This window comes from Lagenorhynchus albirostris, chromosome 12 (assembly GCF_949774975.1).
Source record: "Lagenorhynchus albirostris chromosome 12, mLagAlb1.1, whole genome shotgun sequence".
NCBI classification, from domain to species: domain Eukaryota; kingdom Metazoa; phylum Chordata; class Mammalia; order Artiodactyla; family Delphinidae; genus Lagenorhynchus; species Lagenorhynchus albirostris.
Genome location: NC_083106.1, coordinates 35527968 through 35544127, shown reverse-complemented (window position 1 = coordinate 35544127; position 16160 = coordinate 35527968). Strand labels below are relative to the sequence as shown.

The following is a 16160-nucleotide window of genomic DNA, read 5'->3' as shown; positions in this document are numbered from 1 at the left end:
ATGCAGGGGACACAGGTTCGAGCCCTGGTCCAGGAAGATCCCACACGCCGTGGAGTAACTAAGCCCGTGCGCCACAACTACTGAGCCTGAGTTCTAGAGCCCAGGAGCCATAACTACTGAACCCGCGTGCCACAACTACTGAAGCCCCTGCGCCTAGAGTCTGTGCTACGCCATAAGAGAAGCCACCGCAATGAGAAGCCCGCACACCACAATGAAGAGTAACCCCCGCTCTCTGCAACTAGAGAAAGCCTGCACGCAACAACGGAGACCCAATGCAGCCAAAAATAAAAAAAATAAATTCGGTGAGCATTTAACATGTACCAGACATTGCCAGGATCAGGAAATATAGAAGTGAGAAAGGACAGTCTGCCTTTAATTGCTAATACGAAGATCAGACAAAACCAGTGAGTACAATTTGGTATGTTAAGTACAAAAATGTCCATAGAAGAGCCTGTGGAGAGGGAAACAATTTTGAGAGCAGGTGGCAGTAGAACTGAGTATTTGAGACTCAATGTTAGGCAGGTAGATAGTGGAAGTTTAGGCTGAGAGACCAACATGTACTTTCCTTGGGTTCTGCTTCCATTATTATTTACTTAACAACTGAACATCCAAATTCCATTTTGTTCACTGAAGGTGGAGAGAGGAATTTGGAAGTAGGGGTTACGGGCTCTCAAAATTAGATTTACAAGTTTTTCAGCACTGCTTTGCGAAGTAGCTGGCTGAGCATCCACACAGATTAGCAGTTACATGTTTCTATAAATCAGTTCAACTGTGATCAGCTTCAGAAAAGGAATTTGCAACATGTGCAACATGTTGTACTAGTGAACTTACAGTGATATAATTAACAGTATTATGATAACAATATGTAAGGTATTTAAGGAATTCTCAAATGCCTTATGGACCTCTTAAAAATGTGATTAGCCATTTGATTTAATTTATATGAGATTATACCCTCTCATAGTAAGGAGGTTGGAAAACCCTTGGAACCTTACATTTTCAGTGGCTCTTCTCTTGTAAAGATCAATAATCAAATTATGACAATTTAAATTCACTCAGCCTTTTCAGTAGTTCAATTATTTGGTAGCTCTCTAGTCATCTATAACATTAGCTCAGTACAAAGCTAATTCATAACCTGTCTTAAAAAAGTTTAAAATAGGGCTTCCCTGGTGGCGCTAGTGGTTGGGAGTCCGCCTGCCGATGTAGGGGACTCGCGTTCGTACCCCGGACTGGGAGGATCTCACATGCCACGGAGCGGTTGGGCCCGTGGGCCCGTGGGCCATGGCCGCTGGGCCTGCGCGTCCGGAACCATGTTTAAAATAGTATCAAAAGCATTATTTATGCATGTTGTGATAGTTTTTGTTTTTTTGTTTTTTTTGCGGTACGCGGGCCTCTCACTGTTGTGGCCTCTCCCGTTGTGGAGCACAGGTTCCGGACTGAGGAGCTGAATCATATTTAAATCCACTGCAGTTGCTTATGTCTGAACAGGTGTCTCAGAGTCCCAACTTGTTCAGTTTTGTTTCCTGAGAGCAGCCAGTGTTTTTTCCTCTCTTCTCTTCTTCCTGAATTATCTTCATGAAGACTGAAGATGCTGAGGACCCTTCTGGAATCTTGTGAAATAGAACTCCCTCAGGAATGCTTCACAATAGTGAAGTTTCCATAGTTCTTATATGACTTGTTGCAATAAAACTTTACTCTCCTAACTGTTCAAAAACCCCTTGTTTTTTACTCATTGCAAAAATCTAGTCTTCCTATGTATGAAGAGAGCTTTTCTCCCTCTCATTGGTTCACACATCCCTATGGTTCTAGACCATAGGGACACCTAAACCCTTTTCAAATGATAGATGTTTAGTCAGATGTATGGTCAACTTTGACATTACTCGTGACTTCTGCCACTGGGACCTGTTAACTCGCTAATTTCTTTTCTTCACTGACTGTGTCCTACTAGTCTCAACATTGTAGTGACCTGTTCTAACCAGAACTCAAAATTCTCCTTTCCAATTCCTGGTCCTTCCCAGGAACACCTCTGGTTTTTTAATAAGCAGCAGCTTATACCAGAGGCTCCAATGCTTACACAATAGTAATCTCACAAGAGGGGCCAGGTCTCTACGAGATCTGCCTTAGTGAGCAGACGGAGCTTTGCATCTGTCTAGAAGGCAGACTTTGAACCTCTCTGGCCCTTCCAGTACAATTTTTTGAAAAAGCTGCAGATGCAAACTAGTATATATAGAATGGATAAACAGCAAGGTCCTACTTCATAGCACAGGGAACTATATTCAGTCCTACTTCATAGCACAGGGAACTATATTCAATATCCTGTAATAAACCATAATGGAAAAGAATATGAAAATGAATATATATATGTGTATAACTGAATCACTAACACAACACTGTAAATCAACTATACTTCAATAAGTATAGCTAAGTCCAGCTAAGTCAGTCCCCAAAGCCTGGAGTGGTTAGAGAAGTCTGCAGGGAAAAGACAGAAATTTCAGTTCAGTTTCGAAGACCTGGAATTTGAAGAGTTGTAGGGGAAGTTAAAAGTACATTCCAGGTGGAGGATCATTGGGAACTACACTGTCTCATAGCAACCTGCTCTTGAACACAACACATCTCACACCAGCTCCTGGTACACCGGGACCTCAAACAGAACGCAACCGGCAGCAGAAGAAACCTCTCCTGGAACTGCGGGGCTTGAGTCCCGCAACCCGGGAACCTCCGGAGAGAACCGACTCTCCCCACTTCCGCTTCTGGCTCCTCAGGCTCTGCCTTAGCGGAAGCGGTCTGTAGGGGAAGAAAAGAGTGAGACACCCTCGGTGGCGCAGGCGCGCCGCGGGCTGATGCGATGGCGCTGCCGGGACCCGTTAACAGGTATCTTCTGCTCATGGCACAGGAACACCTGGAGTTCCGCTTGCCGGTAAGCGCCGCAGTGACCTCCACCTCTTTCTTCTGGAGAGGACGGCGGGGTGGAGATTGGTGTGCGAGCGGAGGCGACCCACGCAGTCCGAGCCCGCGGGCAGTGGGGGGTCTGTGCTTGTCGGGGAGATCACGCGTCCCCCCAGTCCCTCGGCCCCTGGGATTGGTCTGAGCTCTGCGGAGGGTGTGAGGGAGAAGTCCGAGACAGCCTCTCAGCCTTGCTAAGCATTTTCATTCATTCTTCAGCCCATGTGCCAGGTACCGGAGTCAGGCAGGTGAATATGACCGGTCCTCTCCCTCCTGGAGCTCTTCGTCTAGAGAATAGAGACAGCAGACAGAAGTACTCAGGGTAGCGTTTTAAGTGTCGAATATGCGGGTCAGGTTTCGTGGGGGTTGGCGTAGTGGTGGTGATGGTGGGTGGTAGGGTTAGATGATGGAAAAGTTGGGGAAATTGTTTTATTTATTCATTCAAGAAACATTTTCAGAGTACCTGTAATCGAATATTCTGGACGCTGGGGATATAATGATGACAAAGTTTCTGTCTTCAAGGAGTTTACTGTTTAGGCTAAGGGGTGAGCAGATGCATAAACGTAGCACTATGAAATAATGTTGGTAAGTGCAGTGATAGGTAGGGAAATAGCATATAGAAGGGAAATATGATCCACCTGAGGGGTGGGTGATGTTGGCCATTAAGATGGCTTCCAGGACGGCATGACACTTGAACTGTAACATAAAAGAAGAGTGGGAGTTTGCCAGGCCAAGAAGAGACATAAGCAAATTAGAATTACAAGCTATTCATTATTACCTGATTACCAAATATGTAGCAAAGAATGACAAGAAGAGAGCAGGAGAGGAGGGTAGGGTTCAGAAAATGCAAAGCCTTAAATACTCTGGATCTTAGAAGGGGACTTTATTGAAGAATTTTAAGGAAGTGACAGAATCAGATTTTTTTTTTTAAAGAAATCACTTTGGCTGCAGTACGGAGGATGGAGTTGAGAGGAATAAGGAGTTAGGAGTTGAGTCTGTTGGAATAGTCTTGTTAATAAATTAAGAAGGCCTGAACTAGGGCAGGGGGTAAGAGGATGGAATAGACTGGGGATATATTTAGGTGATGAAATCATCAGGGCTTGATGATTGATTGAAGGTGGGGGCAAGAGGGACCAATCAGGGATGATTCCTGGGATGGATATAAGGGTGTTTCCACTTAAAATAGAGAGCACAGGCAGCTGTATGATTTAAATTTTGGTTATGCTGAATTGGTTATGCTTGTGTAACATCAAATGGAGATGACCAGGAGGCAGTGAATATGAGTATGCACAGATGTTGATAGAGCTGCATGTACTGGTAATTAATATTTGGGAGTCTTCTGCATATGAACTCTAGGAGAGAAAATGAAATTATTCAGAGAAAGCATAGCTTCAAAAGAGTGGTGGGCCAAATGCAGGTACTTGGAAGCATTGATATTAAGGGGAATTGGGAAAAGGAGGTCATGAAGAAGATAGGCAAGTGTCAGAATAGGAAGTATGTGAGACCATAAAAATCAAGAGGGTAAAGTTTTAGTTTTGCTAGTGTGGTTGTGTAGTTATAGGCGAAGAAGCCAGATTGCTTGGTTTAGTGGTCACTGGAAAATGAGGAAGGGGAGGTAGACTGCTCTTAACATAAGAAGGGAAAGTAAGGGATTGGTTAACAGTTTGAGGGGGCCCTAGAGTCAAGGGAGGATCCCTATCCCTCTTGGAGAAATTTGCGTGTTTGTAGGCTGAAGGAAAGGGGAAAATGGATATAAGGACACAGTGGGAGGTGTTGGCCTTTCAGTAGAAGGGGAGTGTGGGCGGAGGGGACTTAAGATGGGTGCGGGTAGTTGCCTGAGGGCCTGTTTTCTGGGTAATGAATGAGTCAAGGTTATTTCTTGAAAGATGGGGGACCAAGCGATTGAATGGAGAAACTGAGAAAAATAGTAAAATCTGAAATAATCATTGAGAGCAAAGAGGGAGCTGATGAGCTACAACAGTTGAGTAGAGAAGAACTCAGGTGTTAGAGCGAGGCTGAAAACGCAGCTGAGGGTGAAGAGCATGTATTTGTAATTGTGCCAAGATTCTGTGATTTTCTTCAGTTGTGTTCAACTCACTGGCCTTGGGAGTTTTGAAGGAAGATTGTGGCATTGATTCGGGACTAATGTGTTGCTGGGCAGGTGCCTTGAGAAATGAAAGCAAGTGTAGAGGCACAGAGGGATGGTTGATTATGGTGGTTTGTGTGGGGGATGTGAGGGGAAGGAGGATGAAGTAATGGGCCCTGAGGCTAGAGAGGTGGGTAGGATCCAGATTTTGGAGTGTTGTGAAACCATTGGAAGGAATTTGGATTTTGTTTTAGATTTAATGGAGAGCCATTGACTCTTTTTTCTTTTTTTTTTCCTTTTTAAGCCAGAAAGTGACAAACATTTTTTCATTTTAAATCACTAAGTGACTAGCAATCATTTGTGTTTTAAAAAGATAGTTCTGGAGTACCAGAGAAAGGATACCACTTAGAGGATACTGGGGTGGAACTAGAGAGAAGCCAAGGACGGTGAGTGCCTATAGTCAGATAATGCAGGGAGAATGGAGTGGTTAAGCTGCAGTCTTAAAAATAACATCCCTAGTATTTGCTGGTTTTACCTGTTTTTTCTTTCTTAAATTCTTCTTAGTATCTTTCCCTTGTGCCAGTTTAATCTTCCAAAAGCTCAGCCATCTTTTCTGTCTCCATTGTCCCAAGGCTGAAACTCTATTCTGGCATTCAAGGCCTGCAGTTGCATGGTTTTCTCCTCTGTATCCGCCCACCCGCTCCTCCCACAAACAGTGCAGCCAAAATAGACTTCCCCATTATTCCCTGAATGATGCCCTCTTGTTTGGGTCTTTCCTAGTCCACTCTTCGTTTTACTGATTTTGTATCGTCAATATTCATTTAGATTTGCCCACATATTTGTTTATTTTAGGTTTATATTTTTCAATTGATTCTTTTTCAGATGTGCAATTTCCTTTTTTTTAATCCTCTACCAAAATTCTTAATTTTGTCTTTTATCTCCTTCAATATAGAAAGCACAGTTATATTAAAGTATGTAATTGAAAAAAGGGGTCCTATGGGTCTGTTTCTTTTATGTATTGTTTCTCTTGGTTCTTTTTCATGTGTGTGCTGGGTGTTTGTTAAATATATACCAGATATATTTGAAAATTTATTTGAAAAAATAAGTGAGGGCTAGGATGATGTAAATCCTCTTGAAGAATATAGGAGCATTAACACACTAGGATCACTTGAACTCGTTTTCAGCCATTAAGTTCTGTTTCTGTTCTGATTTGCACATACTGCTAGTGTGTGTAGCTTTTGGGGATGCCAGTCTAAACTGGGTGGGTTATCAAACTTCCTTTCCTTTTCATTGTTGGCCCTATACTCTTTTTGTTCCTCTAGCTCCATTAAGCTGTCCAAAGGGCTGTCCGCCCTCACAGCTGCTTTTGGAATTGGTAAATGTCCCAGGGAGAGAGTGGCTGCACCTTGAGATTTCTGTCCTCTCCTGGATCTTGGTTTGGTAATTTTTGTAATCTCTTGATGCCTTCAAGCAGAAGTCAGGTTTTTTTTTTAAATTCTTTTCAGCAGGAGGCTTAATCTGAATCACCTAGTTTGCCATCATTGGAAATGAAAGCCCTCTCTCTGTACAGATTCTCCCTGTGTTTCAGGGCTTAAGTGAGTTTTTTTTTTTTTTTTTTTTTTTTTTTTTTTTTTTTTTGCGGTACGCAGGCCTTTCACTGTTGTGGCCTCTCCCATTGCGGAGCACAGGCTCCGGGTGCGCAGGCTCAGCGGCCATGGCTCACGGGCCCAGCCGCTCCACGGCATGTGGGATCTTCCCGGACCGGGGCACGAACCTGTGTCCCCTGCATCGGCAGGTGGACTCTCAACCACTGCGCCACCAGGGAAGCCCCTTAAATGAGTTTCCATTGAAACTTTTCTTCTAAAACTGAAGTAATCTTTTCTTCCTTTGTACTCTGGTACAATACTTCTTTGCTTCTTTAAGGGCACTCACTGTTGTATACCTCACTTTTCAGTTACTGGATTAAATGTTAGTTCTAGTAGAGCTTAAGCTCCCTCAGGATAAATATATATTTATCTTTACATAGCTCAGTGCCTTGCATATATTAGCTGTTTAATAAATATTGAATTGAGTGAAATAGGATCTCTTCAGGGAAGGCAATCAAAAGGACAGTCTACACTTAAGCACCCATCTACTGTATGAGAACTGCTAGGCAGGAAAGCTATAATGAGTAGCTGCCTTTATGATTTAAAATGAAAGACTGAGTGCAAGTGTGGTCTGGTTTTACCTCTGTGCAGTTAATCAGGGCCAGTTTTAGTTGGCAGCTGCCTTATTGTACTAAAAGTAAAGTTCAGACCCCTGGGTTTCATTGCTGGTTCTGAAGCAAACTAAATGGATGAAAGAGTGGCTAAAAGAACTGAAAAGCTCATGAATTAATGTATCAAGTATGCATCAGATCATGCCATATTTTTATATCCAATGTCTAATATAAATTCTTCTATTCCTGATATAAAAAGATTCTCAACTGGAAAGTGGGTTTGCCATATGATGAATAAAAATCTTGTGTTTTGATTTTTCCAAGTAGGTTGATATTGTAGTTTAATATGTGTTTTGCTTTTAAATTTGAAACTTGGATTATCACATTTACTCTCACTTTAAATCATTGCTTAGATTTTAGGTAATGGTGCTAATCCTATGTTGTAAAATTTCCAATAATCCTCACTTTTTAAAAAAATCTCTTAGAACATTTGTGCTTTAACCTGTTGCTAATTTCTAACAATGTATTCCAAGAGCAGCACACTTTCCTGTTTTAAATGTAAAGCTGATTTCATAATATGGTTTAGTACAGAATGAACAATAATCATTCTAGGTCAAGAGACAATCTATAACTTCATTTTTTTCTTTTAAGTATTATAACTTTGTCAGTCTCACTTGATTTCTTGACTCACTGGGCTTCAAGGATAGTGTTGGTCATCATCAGCTTGATTCCTTTAATAACAGCCTAGGTTCTTTGCTCCATTCTTTACAGACCTTACCTCGTGAGGTAGCTGATTCCTGTTTTATAGGTGGGGGAACTGAGGGTCAAAGGAGTTAAGCTTCTTGTAAAAAAAAAAAAAAATCACACAGCTGCTATTTGGAAGAACTGAAGAACAAATTGTGGTCTGACTCTGAGGTCCAGTGATGCCTTCTATTCAAATTTGTGTCACCCATGTTGCAAAATGACTTTTGGACTACCTTCAGTGATTTACTGATAGTCTATGCTAGTTCTTGGTCTGTCCATGTGATTCATCTGAGTTCAGCACCTTCTAATGCCAGGGATTAAGAAAATGATTTGTTGCATAGACAAAAGGGAAAACAGAGAAGGTACTAGTTGTTCAAACCTCCCATTCTTCTTGGTCTTGAGGTAGAGGACTTCATGGTCTGGGTGTACATTCTCTCATGGTGGCTGTGGCTCATGATGGGCGTGGTTTTCGTCCCTTCCCCTAGTTGGAACGAAAGGGGATTGTAGGCACCCCTCAGTGGGGACACTTATCTCTCATTAGGTTTATTCCTCTATAAGACCTATACAGAGGAGGGGGATTCTACCTGCTTTATGTTATTTGGGGAGGCAAAATTTGTTAGTAGTATAAATCATAAAGTTTGTATAATATCCTGTGTTTATCAGTACATAGTGATTGTTTCATAGACTATATGTACTATCTGAACAGATTTCAAGTTTGCATACCTGATGTTTTAAAGTAGCTTTTGTATTCTCTTTCTAGTTCTGTAATTTTATCCAGAAAGGAGGTTAACGTACCATAACTTGTACATAATGAATCCACAGTGATGCTCCCTAGTTAATCACTTTTCTTTTTTTTAATTTAACATATATTTATTCATCTAATTAACTGGACAAGACAGCAGAGTTAATCTCTAAAGGGACTCCTGGCATTTGGTAAAATTCTATTATTCATCTTTTAGTCTTTTAATCATAAAATAATACATTACTAATGATTTTAATTTCTAGAAAAAGAATGGTTCCAAATACAGCTTGTAAACAAATATAGTAAAAATAATTTTCTGTGCTAGTAACCAAAAAATTAAAATAACAAGTTAAAAGCACTATTTTTTAATCTACTTAATTAACAAAAACAGTACAACATCCAACTGAGCAGTAGTGAAGGCAAATTGATACTCTCATTTTATAATTTAAAACAGTCCTTTAAGAAAGTACTTTGGGAGTGGCTTCAAGATGGCGGAGGAGTAGACATGGAGATCACCTTCCTTCTCACAAATACATCAAAATTACATCTACATGTGGAACAACTCCTACAGAACACCTACTGAATGCTGGCAGAAGACCTCAGACTTCCCAAAAGGCAAGAAACTCCCCACATACCTGGGTAGAGCAAAAGAAAAAAGAAAAAACAGAGACAAAAGAATAGGAATGGGACCTGCCCCTCTGGGAGGGAGCTGTGAAGGAGGAAGAGTTTCCACACACTAGGAAGCCCCTTCACTGGCAGAGACAGGGGTGGTGAGGGAGAAACTTAGGAGCCACAGAAGAGAGTGCAGCAACAGGAGTGCGGAGGGCAAAGCGCAGAGATTCCCACACAGAGGGTTGGTGCCGACCAGCACTCACCAGCCCGAGAGGCTTGTCAGCTCACCCCCCGGGGCGGGTGGTGGCTGGGAGCTGAGATTCAGGCTTTGGAGGTCAGACCCCAGGGAGAGGACTGGGATTGGCTGCCTGAACACAGCCTGAAGGGGGCTAGTGTGCCACAGCTAGCTGGAAGAGAGTCTGGGAAAAAGTCTGGACCTGCCTAAGAAGCAAGAGACCATTGTTTTGGGGTGCACGAGGAGAGGGGATTCAGAGCACTGCCTAAACGAGCTCCAGAGACGGGCGCGAGCCATGGCTATCAGCGTGGACACCAGAGATGGGCATGAAATGCTAAGACTGATGCTGCAGCCACCAAGAAGCCTGTATGCAAGCACAGGTCACTATCCACACCGCCCCTCCTGGGAGCCTGTGCAGCCCGCCACTGCCAGGATCCCATGATCCAGGGACAGCTTCCCCAGGAGAACGCACGGTGTGCCTCAGACTGGTGCAACGTCACGCTGGCCTCTGCCGCCGCAGGCTCACCCTGCATTCCGTACCCCTCCCTCCCTCCGGCCTGAGTGAGCCAGAGCCCCCGAATTAGCCGCTCCTTTAACCCCATCCTGTCTGGGCAGAGAACAGATGCCCTCAGGCGACCTACACGCAGAGATGGGCCAAATCTAAAGCTGAACCCCAGGAGCTGTGTGAACAAAGAAGAGAAAGGGAAATCTCTCCCAGCAGATTCAGGAGCAGTGGATTAAATCTCCACAATCAACTTGATGTACCCTGCATCTCTGGAATACCTGAATAGACAACGAATCATCCCAAAATTGAGGCGGTGGACTTTGGGAGCAACTGTAGACTTGGGGTTTGCTTTCTGCATCAATTTGTTTCTGGTTTTATGTTTATCTTAGTTTAGTATTAAAAGCTTATTATCATTGGTAGATTTGTTTATTGATTTGGTTGTTCTCTTCCTTTTTAAATTATATATATATATATTTTTTTTTCCTTTTTCTCTTTTTGTGAGTGTGTGTGTGTGTGATTCTTTGTGTGATTTTGACTGTATAGCTGGGCTTTTGCCATTTGTCCTAGGGTTCTGACTTTTTTTTTTAACTGTAGTTTTTAGCACTTGTTATCATTGGTGGATCTGTTTTTTGGTTCGGTTGCTCTCTTCTTTCTTTCCTTCTTTTTTTTTAATTACTTTTTTATTTTTAATAGCTTTTTTCTATTTTAATAACTTTATTTTATTTTTTCCTTTCTTTCTTTCTTTCTTCTTTTTTTTCCTCCCTTTTCTTCTGAGCCGTGTGGCTGACAGGGTCTTGGTGCTCCAGCCGGGTGTCAGTCCTAAGCCTCGGAGGTGGGAGAGCCGAGCTAAGGACATTGGACCACCAGAGACGTCCTGGCCCCACGTAATATCAAACGGCAGAAGCTCTCCCAGAGATCACCATCTCAACGCTAAGACCCAGCTCCACTGAATGACCAGCAATCTACAGTGCTGGACACCCTATGCCAAACAACTAGCAAGACAGGAACACAAACCCACCTTTGGCAGAGAGGCTGCCTAAAATCGTAATAAGTTCACAGACACCCCAAAACACACCACTGGATGTGGTCCTGCCCACCAGAAAGCCAAGATATGGCCTCATCCACCAGAACACAGGCACCAGTTCTACACAACCCTCTGAACCAACCTGCATAACCAGAAAGCTTACACAACCCTCTGAACCACCAGGAAGCCTACACAACAGGAAGCCTACACAACCCTCTGAACCAACCTTACCCACTGGGAACAGACATCAAAAACAACGGGAACTACGAACCTGCAGATTGCGAAAAGGAGACCCCAAACACAGTAAGTTAAGCAAAATGAGAAGACACAGAAATACACAGCAGATGGAGCAAGGTAAAAACCCATCAGACCAAACAAATGAAGAGGAAATAGGCAGTCTATCTGAAAAAGAATTCAGAGTAATAATAGTAAAGATGATCCAAAATCTTGGAAGTTGAATGGAGAAAATACAAGAAACGTTTAACAAGGACCTAGAAGAACTAAAGAGCAAACAAACAATGATGAACAACACAATAAATAAAATTAAAAATTCTCTAGAAGGAGTCAACAGCAGAATAACTGAGGCAGAAGAATGGGTAAGTGACCTGGAATATAAAATAGTGGAAATAACTACCACAGAGCAGAATAAAGAAAAAAGAAAAAAGAATTGAGGACAGCCTCAGAGACCTCTGAGACAACATTAAATGCACCAACATTCGAATTATAGGGGTTCCAGAAGAAGAAGAGAAAAAAAAAAAGGGACTGAGGGGCTTCCCTGATGGTGCAGTGGTTGAGAGTCCGCCTGCTGAAGCAGGGGACACAGGTTCGTGCCCTGGTCTGGGAAGATCCCACGTGCCGCGGAGCAGCTGGGCCTGTGAGCCATGGCCGCTGGGCCTGCGCGTCCGGAGCCTGTGCTCCGCAACGGGTGAGGCCACAACAGTGAGAGGCCTGCGTACCACAAAAAAATAAAAGGGACTGTGAAAGTATTTGAAGAGATTATACTTGAAAACTTCCCTAATATGGGTAAGGAAATAGTCAAGTCCAGGAAGCGCAGAGAGTCCCATACAGGATAAACCCAAGGAGAAACACGCCAAGACACATATTAATCAAACTATCAAAAATTAAGTACAAAGAAAAAATATTAAAAGCAGCAAGGGAAAAGCAACAATAAACATACAAGGGAATCCCCATAAGGTTAACAGCTAATCTCGCAGCAGAAACTCTGCAAGCCGGAAGGGAGTTGCAGAACATATTTAAAGTGATAAAAGGGAAAAACCTGCAACCAAGATTACTCTACCCAGCAAGGATCTCATTCAGATTCAAGGTAGAAATTAAAACCTTTACAGACAAGCAAAAGCTAAGAAAATTCAGCACCACCAAACCAGCTTTACGACAAATGCTAAAGGAACTTCTCTAGGCCAGAAACACAACAGAAGGAAAAGACTTACAATAACAAACCCAAAACAATTAAGAAAATGGTAATAGAAACATAAATATCGATAACTACCTTAAATGTAAATGGATTAAATGCTCCAACCAAAAGACATAGACTGGCTGAATGGTTACAAAAACAAGACCTGTACATATGCTGTCTACAAGAGACCCAATTCAGACCTTGGGACACATACAGACTGAAAGTGAGGGCATGGAAAAAGATAATCCATGGGAATGGAAATCAAAAGAAAGCTGGAGTAGCAATTCTCATATCAGACAAAATAGACTTTAAAGTAAAGAATGTTACAAGAGACAAGGACACTACATAATGATCAAGGGATCAGTCCAAGAAGAAGATATAGCAATTGTAAATATTTATGCACTCAACATAGGGGCACCTCAATAGATAAGGCAAATGCTAACAGCCATAAAAGGGGAAATCGACAGTAACACAATAATAGTAGGGGACTTTAACACCCCACTTTCACCAATGGACAGATCACCCAAAATGAAAATAAATAAGGAGACACAAGCTTTAAATGATACATTAAACAAGATGGACTTAATTGATACTTATAGGACATTCCATCTAAAAAACAGCAGATAACACTTTCTTCTCAAGTGCTCATGGAACATCCTCCAGGATAGATCATATCTTGGGTCACAAATCAATCCTTGGTAAATTTAAGAAAATTGAAATCATATCAAGTATCTTTTTTGGCCACAGTGCTATGAGACTAGGTACCAATTACAGGAAAAAATCAGTAAAAAATACTAACACGTGGAGGCTAAACAATACACTACTGTATAACCAAGAGATTACTGAAGAAATCAAAGAGGAAATAAAAAAGTACCTAGAAACAAATGACAATGAGAGCACGATGACCCAAAACCTATGGGAAGCAGCAAAAGCAATTCTAAGAGGGAAGTTTATAGCAATACAGTCCTACCTCAAGTAACAAGAAACATCTCAAATAAACAACCTAACCTTACACCTAAAGCAATTAGAGAAAGAAGAACAAGAAAACCCCAAAGTTAGCAGAAGGAACGAAATCATAAATATCAGACCAGAAATAAATGAAAAAGAAATGAAGGAAACAATAGCAAAGATAATTGATCCTAAAAGCTTGTTCTTTGAGAAGATAAACAAAATTGATAAACCATTAGCCAGACTCATCTAGAAAAAAAGGGAGAAGACTCAACAGAATTAGAAATGAAAAAGGAGAAGTAACAACTGACACTGCAGAAATTCAAAGGAGCATGAGAGATTACTACAAGCAACTATATGCCAATAAAATGAACAACCTGGAAGAAATGGACAAATTATTAGAAAAACACAACCTTCTGAAATTGAACCAGGAAGAAATAGAAAATATAAACAGACCAATCCCAAGCACTGAAATTGAAACTGTGATTAAAAATCTTCCAACAAACGGAAGCCCAGGACCAGATGGATTCACCAGAATATTCTATCAAACATTTAGAGAAGAGCTAACACCTATCCTTCTCAAACTCTTCCAAAATATAGCAGAGGGAGGAACACTCCCAAACTCATTCTACGAGGCCACCGTCAACCTAATACCAAAACCAGACAGAGATGCCACAAAAAAAGAAAACTACTGGCCAATATCACTGATGAACCTAGATGCAAAAATCCTCAACAAAAATACTAGCAAACAGAATCCAACAGCACATTAAAAGGGTCATACACCATGATCAAATGGGGTTTATCCCAGGAATACAAAGATTCTTCAATATATGCAAATCAATCAATGTGATACACCATATTAGCAAATTGAAGAATAAAAACCATATAATCATCTCAATAGATGTAGAAAAAGCTTTTGAGAAAATTCAACACCCATTTATGATAAAAACCCTCCAGAAAGTAGGCATAGAGGGAACTTACCTCAACATAATAAAGGCCATATATGACAAACCCACAGCCAACATCGTTCTCAATGGTGAAAAACTGAAATTATTTCCACTAAGATCAGGAACAAGACAAGGTTGCCCACTCTCACCACTATTATTATGCATAGTTTTGGAAGTTTCAGCCACAGCAGTCAGAGAAGAAAAAGAAATAAAAGGAATCCAATTCGGAAAAGAAGAAGTAAACCTGTCACTGTTTGCAGATGACATGATACTATACATAGAGAATCCTAAAGATGCTACCAGAAAACTACTAGAGCTAATCAATGAATTTGGTAAAGTAGTAGGATACAAAATTAATGCACAGAAATCTCTTGCATTCCTATACACTAATGGTGAAAAATCTGAAAGAGAAATTAAGGAAACATTCCCATTTACCATTGCAACAAAAAGAATAAAATACCTAGGAATAAACCTACCTAAGGAGGCAAAAGACCTGTATGCAGAAAACTATAAGACACTGATGAAAGAAATTAAAGATGATACAAACAGATGGAGAGATATACCATGTTTTTGGATTGGAAGAATCAGTATTGTGAAAATGACTGTACTACCCACAGCAATCTACAGATTCAATGCAATCCCTATCAAACTACCAAAGGCATTTTTCACAGAACTAGAACAAAAAATTTCACAACTTGTATGGAAACACAAAAGACCCCGAATAGCCAAGGCAATCTTGAGAAAGAAAAATGGAGCTGGAGGAATCAGGCTCCCTGACTTCAGACTATACTGCAAAGCTACAGTAATCCAGACAGTATGGTACTGGCACAGAAATAGAAATATAGATCAATGGAACAGGATAGAAAGCCCAGCGATAAACCCACACACATATGGTCATCTTATCTTTGATAAAGGAGGCAAGAATATACAATGGAGAAAAGACAGCCTCTTCAATAAGTGGTGCTGGGAAAACTGGAGAGCTACATGTAAAAGAATGAAATTAGAATGCTACCTGACAGCATACACAAAAATAAACTCAAAATGGATTAAAGACCTAAATGTAAGGCCAGACAGTATAAAACTCTTAGAGGATAACATAGGCAGAACTTCATGACATAGATCACAGGAAGATCCTTTTTGACCCACCTCCTAGAGAAACGGAAATAAAAACAAACATAAACAAATGGGACCTAATGAAACTTAAAAGCTTTTGCACAGCAAAGGAAACCATAAACAAGATAAGAAGACAACCCTCAGAATGGGAGAAAATATTTACAAACAAAGCAACTGACAAAGGATTAATCTCCAAAATATACCAGCAGCTCATGCAGCTCAATATCAGAAAAACAAACAACCCAATCCAAAAATGGGCAGAAGACCTAAATAGACATTTCTCCAAAGAAGATATACAGATTGCCAACAAACACATGAAAGGATGCTCAACATCACTAATCATTAGCGAAATGCAAGTCAAAACTACAATGAGGTATCACTCAACACCGGTCAGAATGGCCATCATCAAAAAATCTACAAACAGTAAATGCTGGAGAGGGTGTGGAGAAAAGGGAACCCTCTTGCACTGTTGGTGGGAATGTAAATTGATTCAGCCACTATGGAGAACAGTATGGAGGTTCCTTAGAAAACTGAAAATAGAACTACCGTACAACCCAGCAATCCCACTACTGGGCATATACCCTGAGAAAACCATAATTCAAAACGAATCATGTACCACAGTGTTCATTGCAGCTCTATTTACAATAGCCAGG

At 41.2% G+C, this 16160-nt stretch overlaps 1 protein-coding gene across 3 annotated transcripts in view; it reads left to right on the top strand.

Annotated features, from left to right (window-relative positions):
- The first annotated feature begins 2813 nt into the window (after positions 1-2813).
- The window catches only part of TRMT11 (tRNA methyltransferase 11 homolog), a 63393-nt gene continuing 50046 nt past the window's right edge, over positions 2814-16160 (top strand). For 2 of the 3 annotated variants that reach the window (XM_060167991.1, XM_060167990.1), the window contains exon 1: positions 2814-2914. In XM_060167991.1, coding sequence (XP_060023974.1) covers positions 2843-2914 — 72 coding nt within the window. In that variant the 5' untranslated portion in view covers positions 2814-2842. Of the gene's footprint in view, positions 2915-11369; positions 11389-16160 lie in introns of those variants that run through there. The other variant, XM_060167995.1, reaches the window with a different exon arrangement.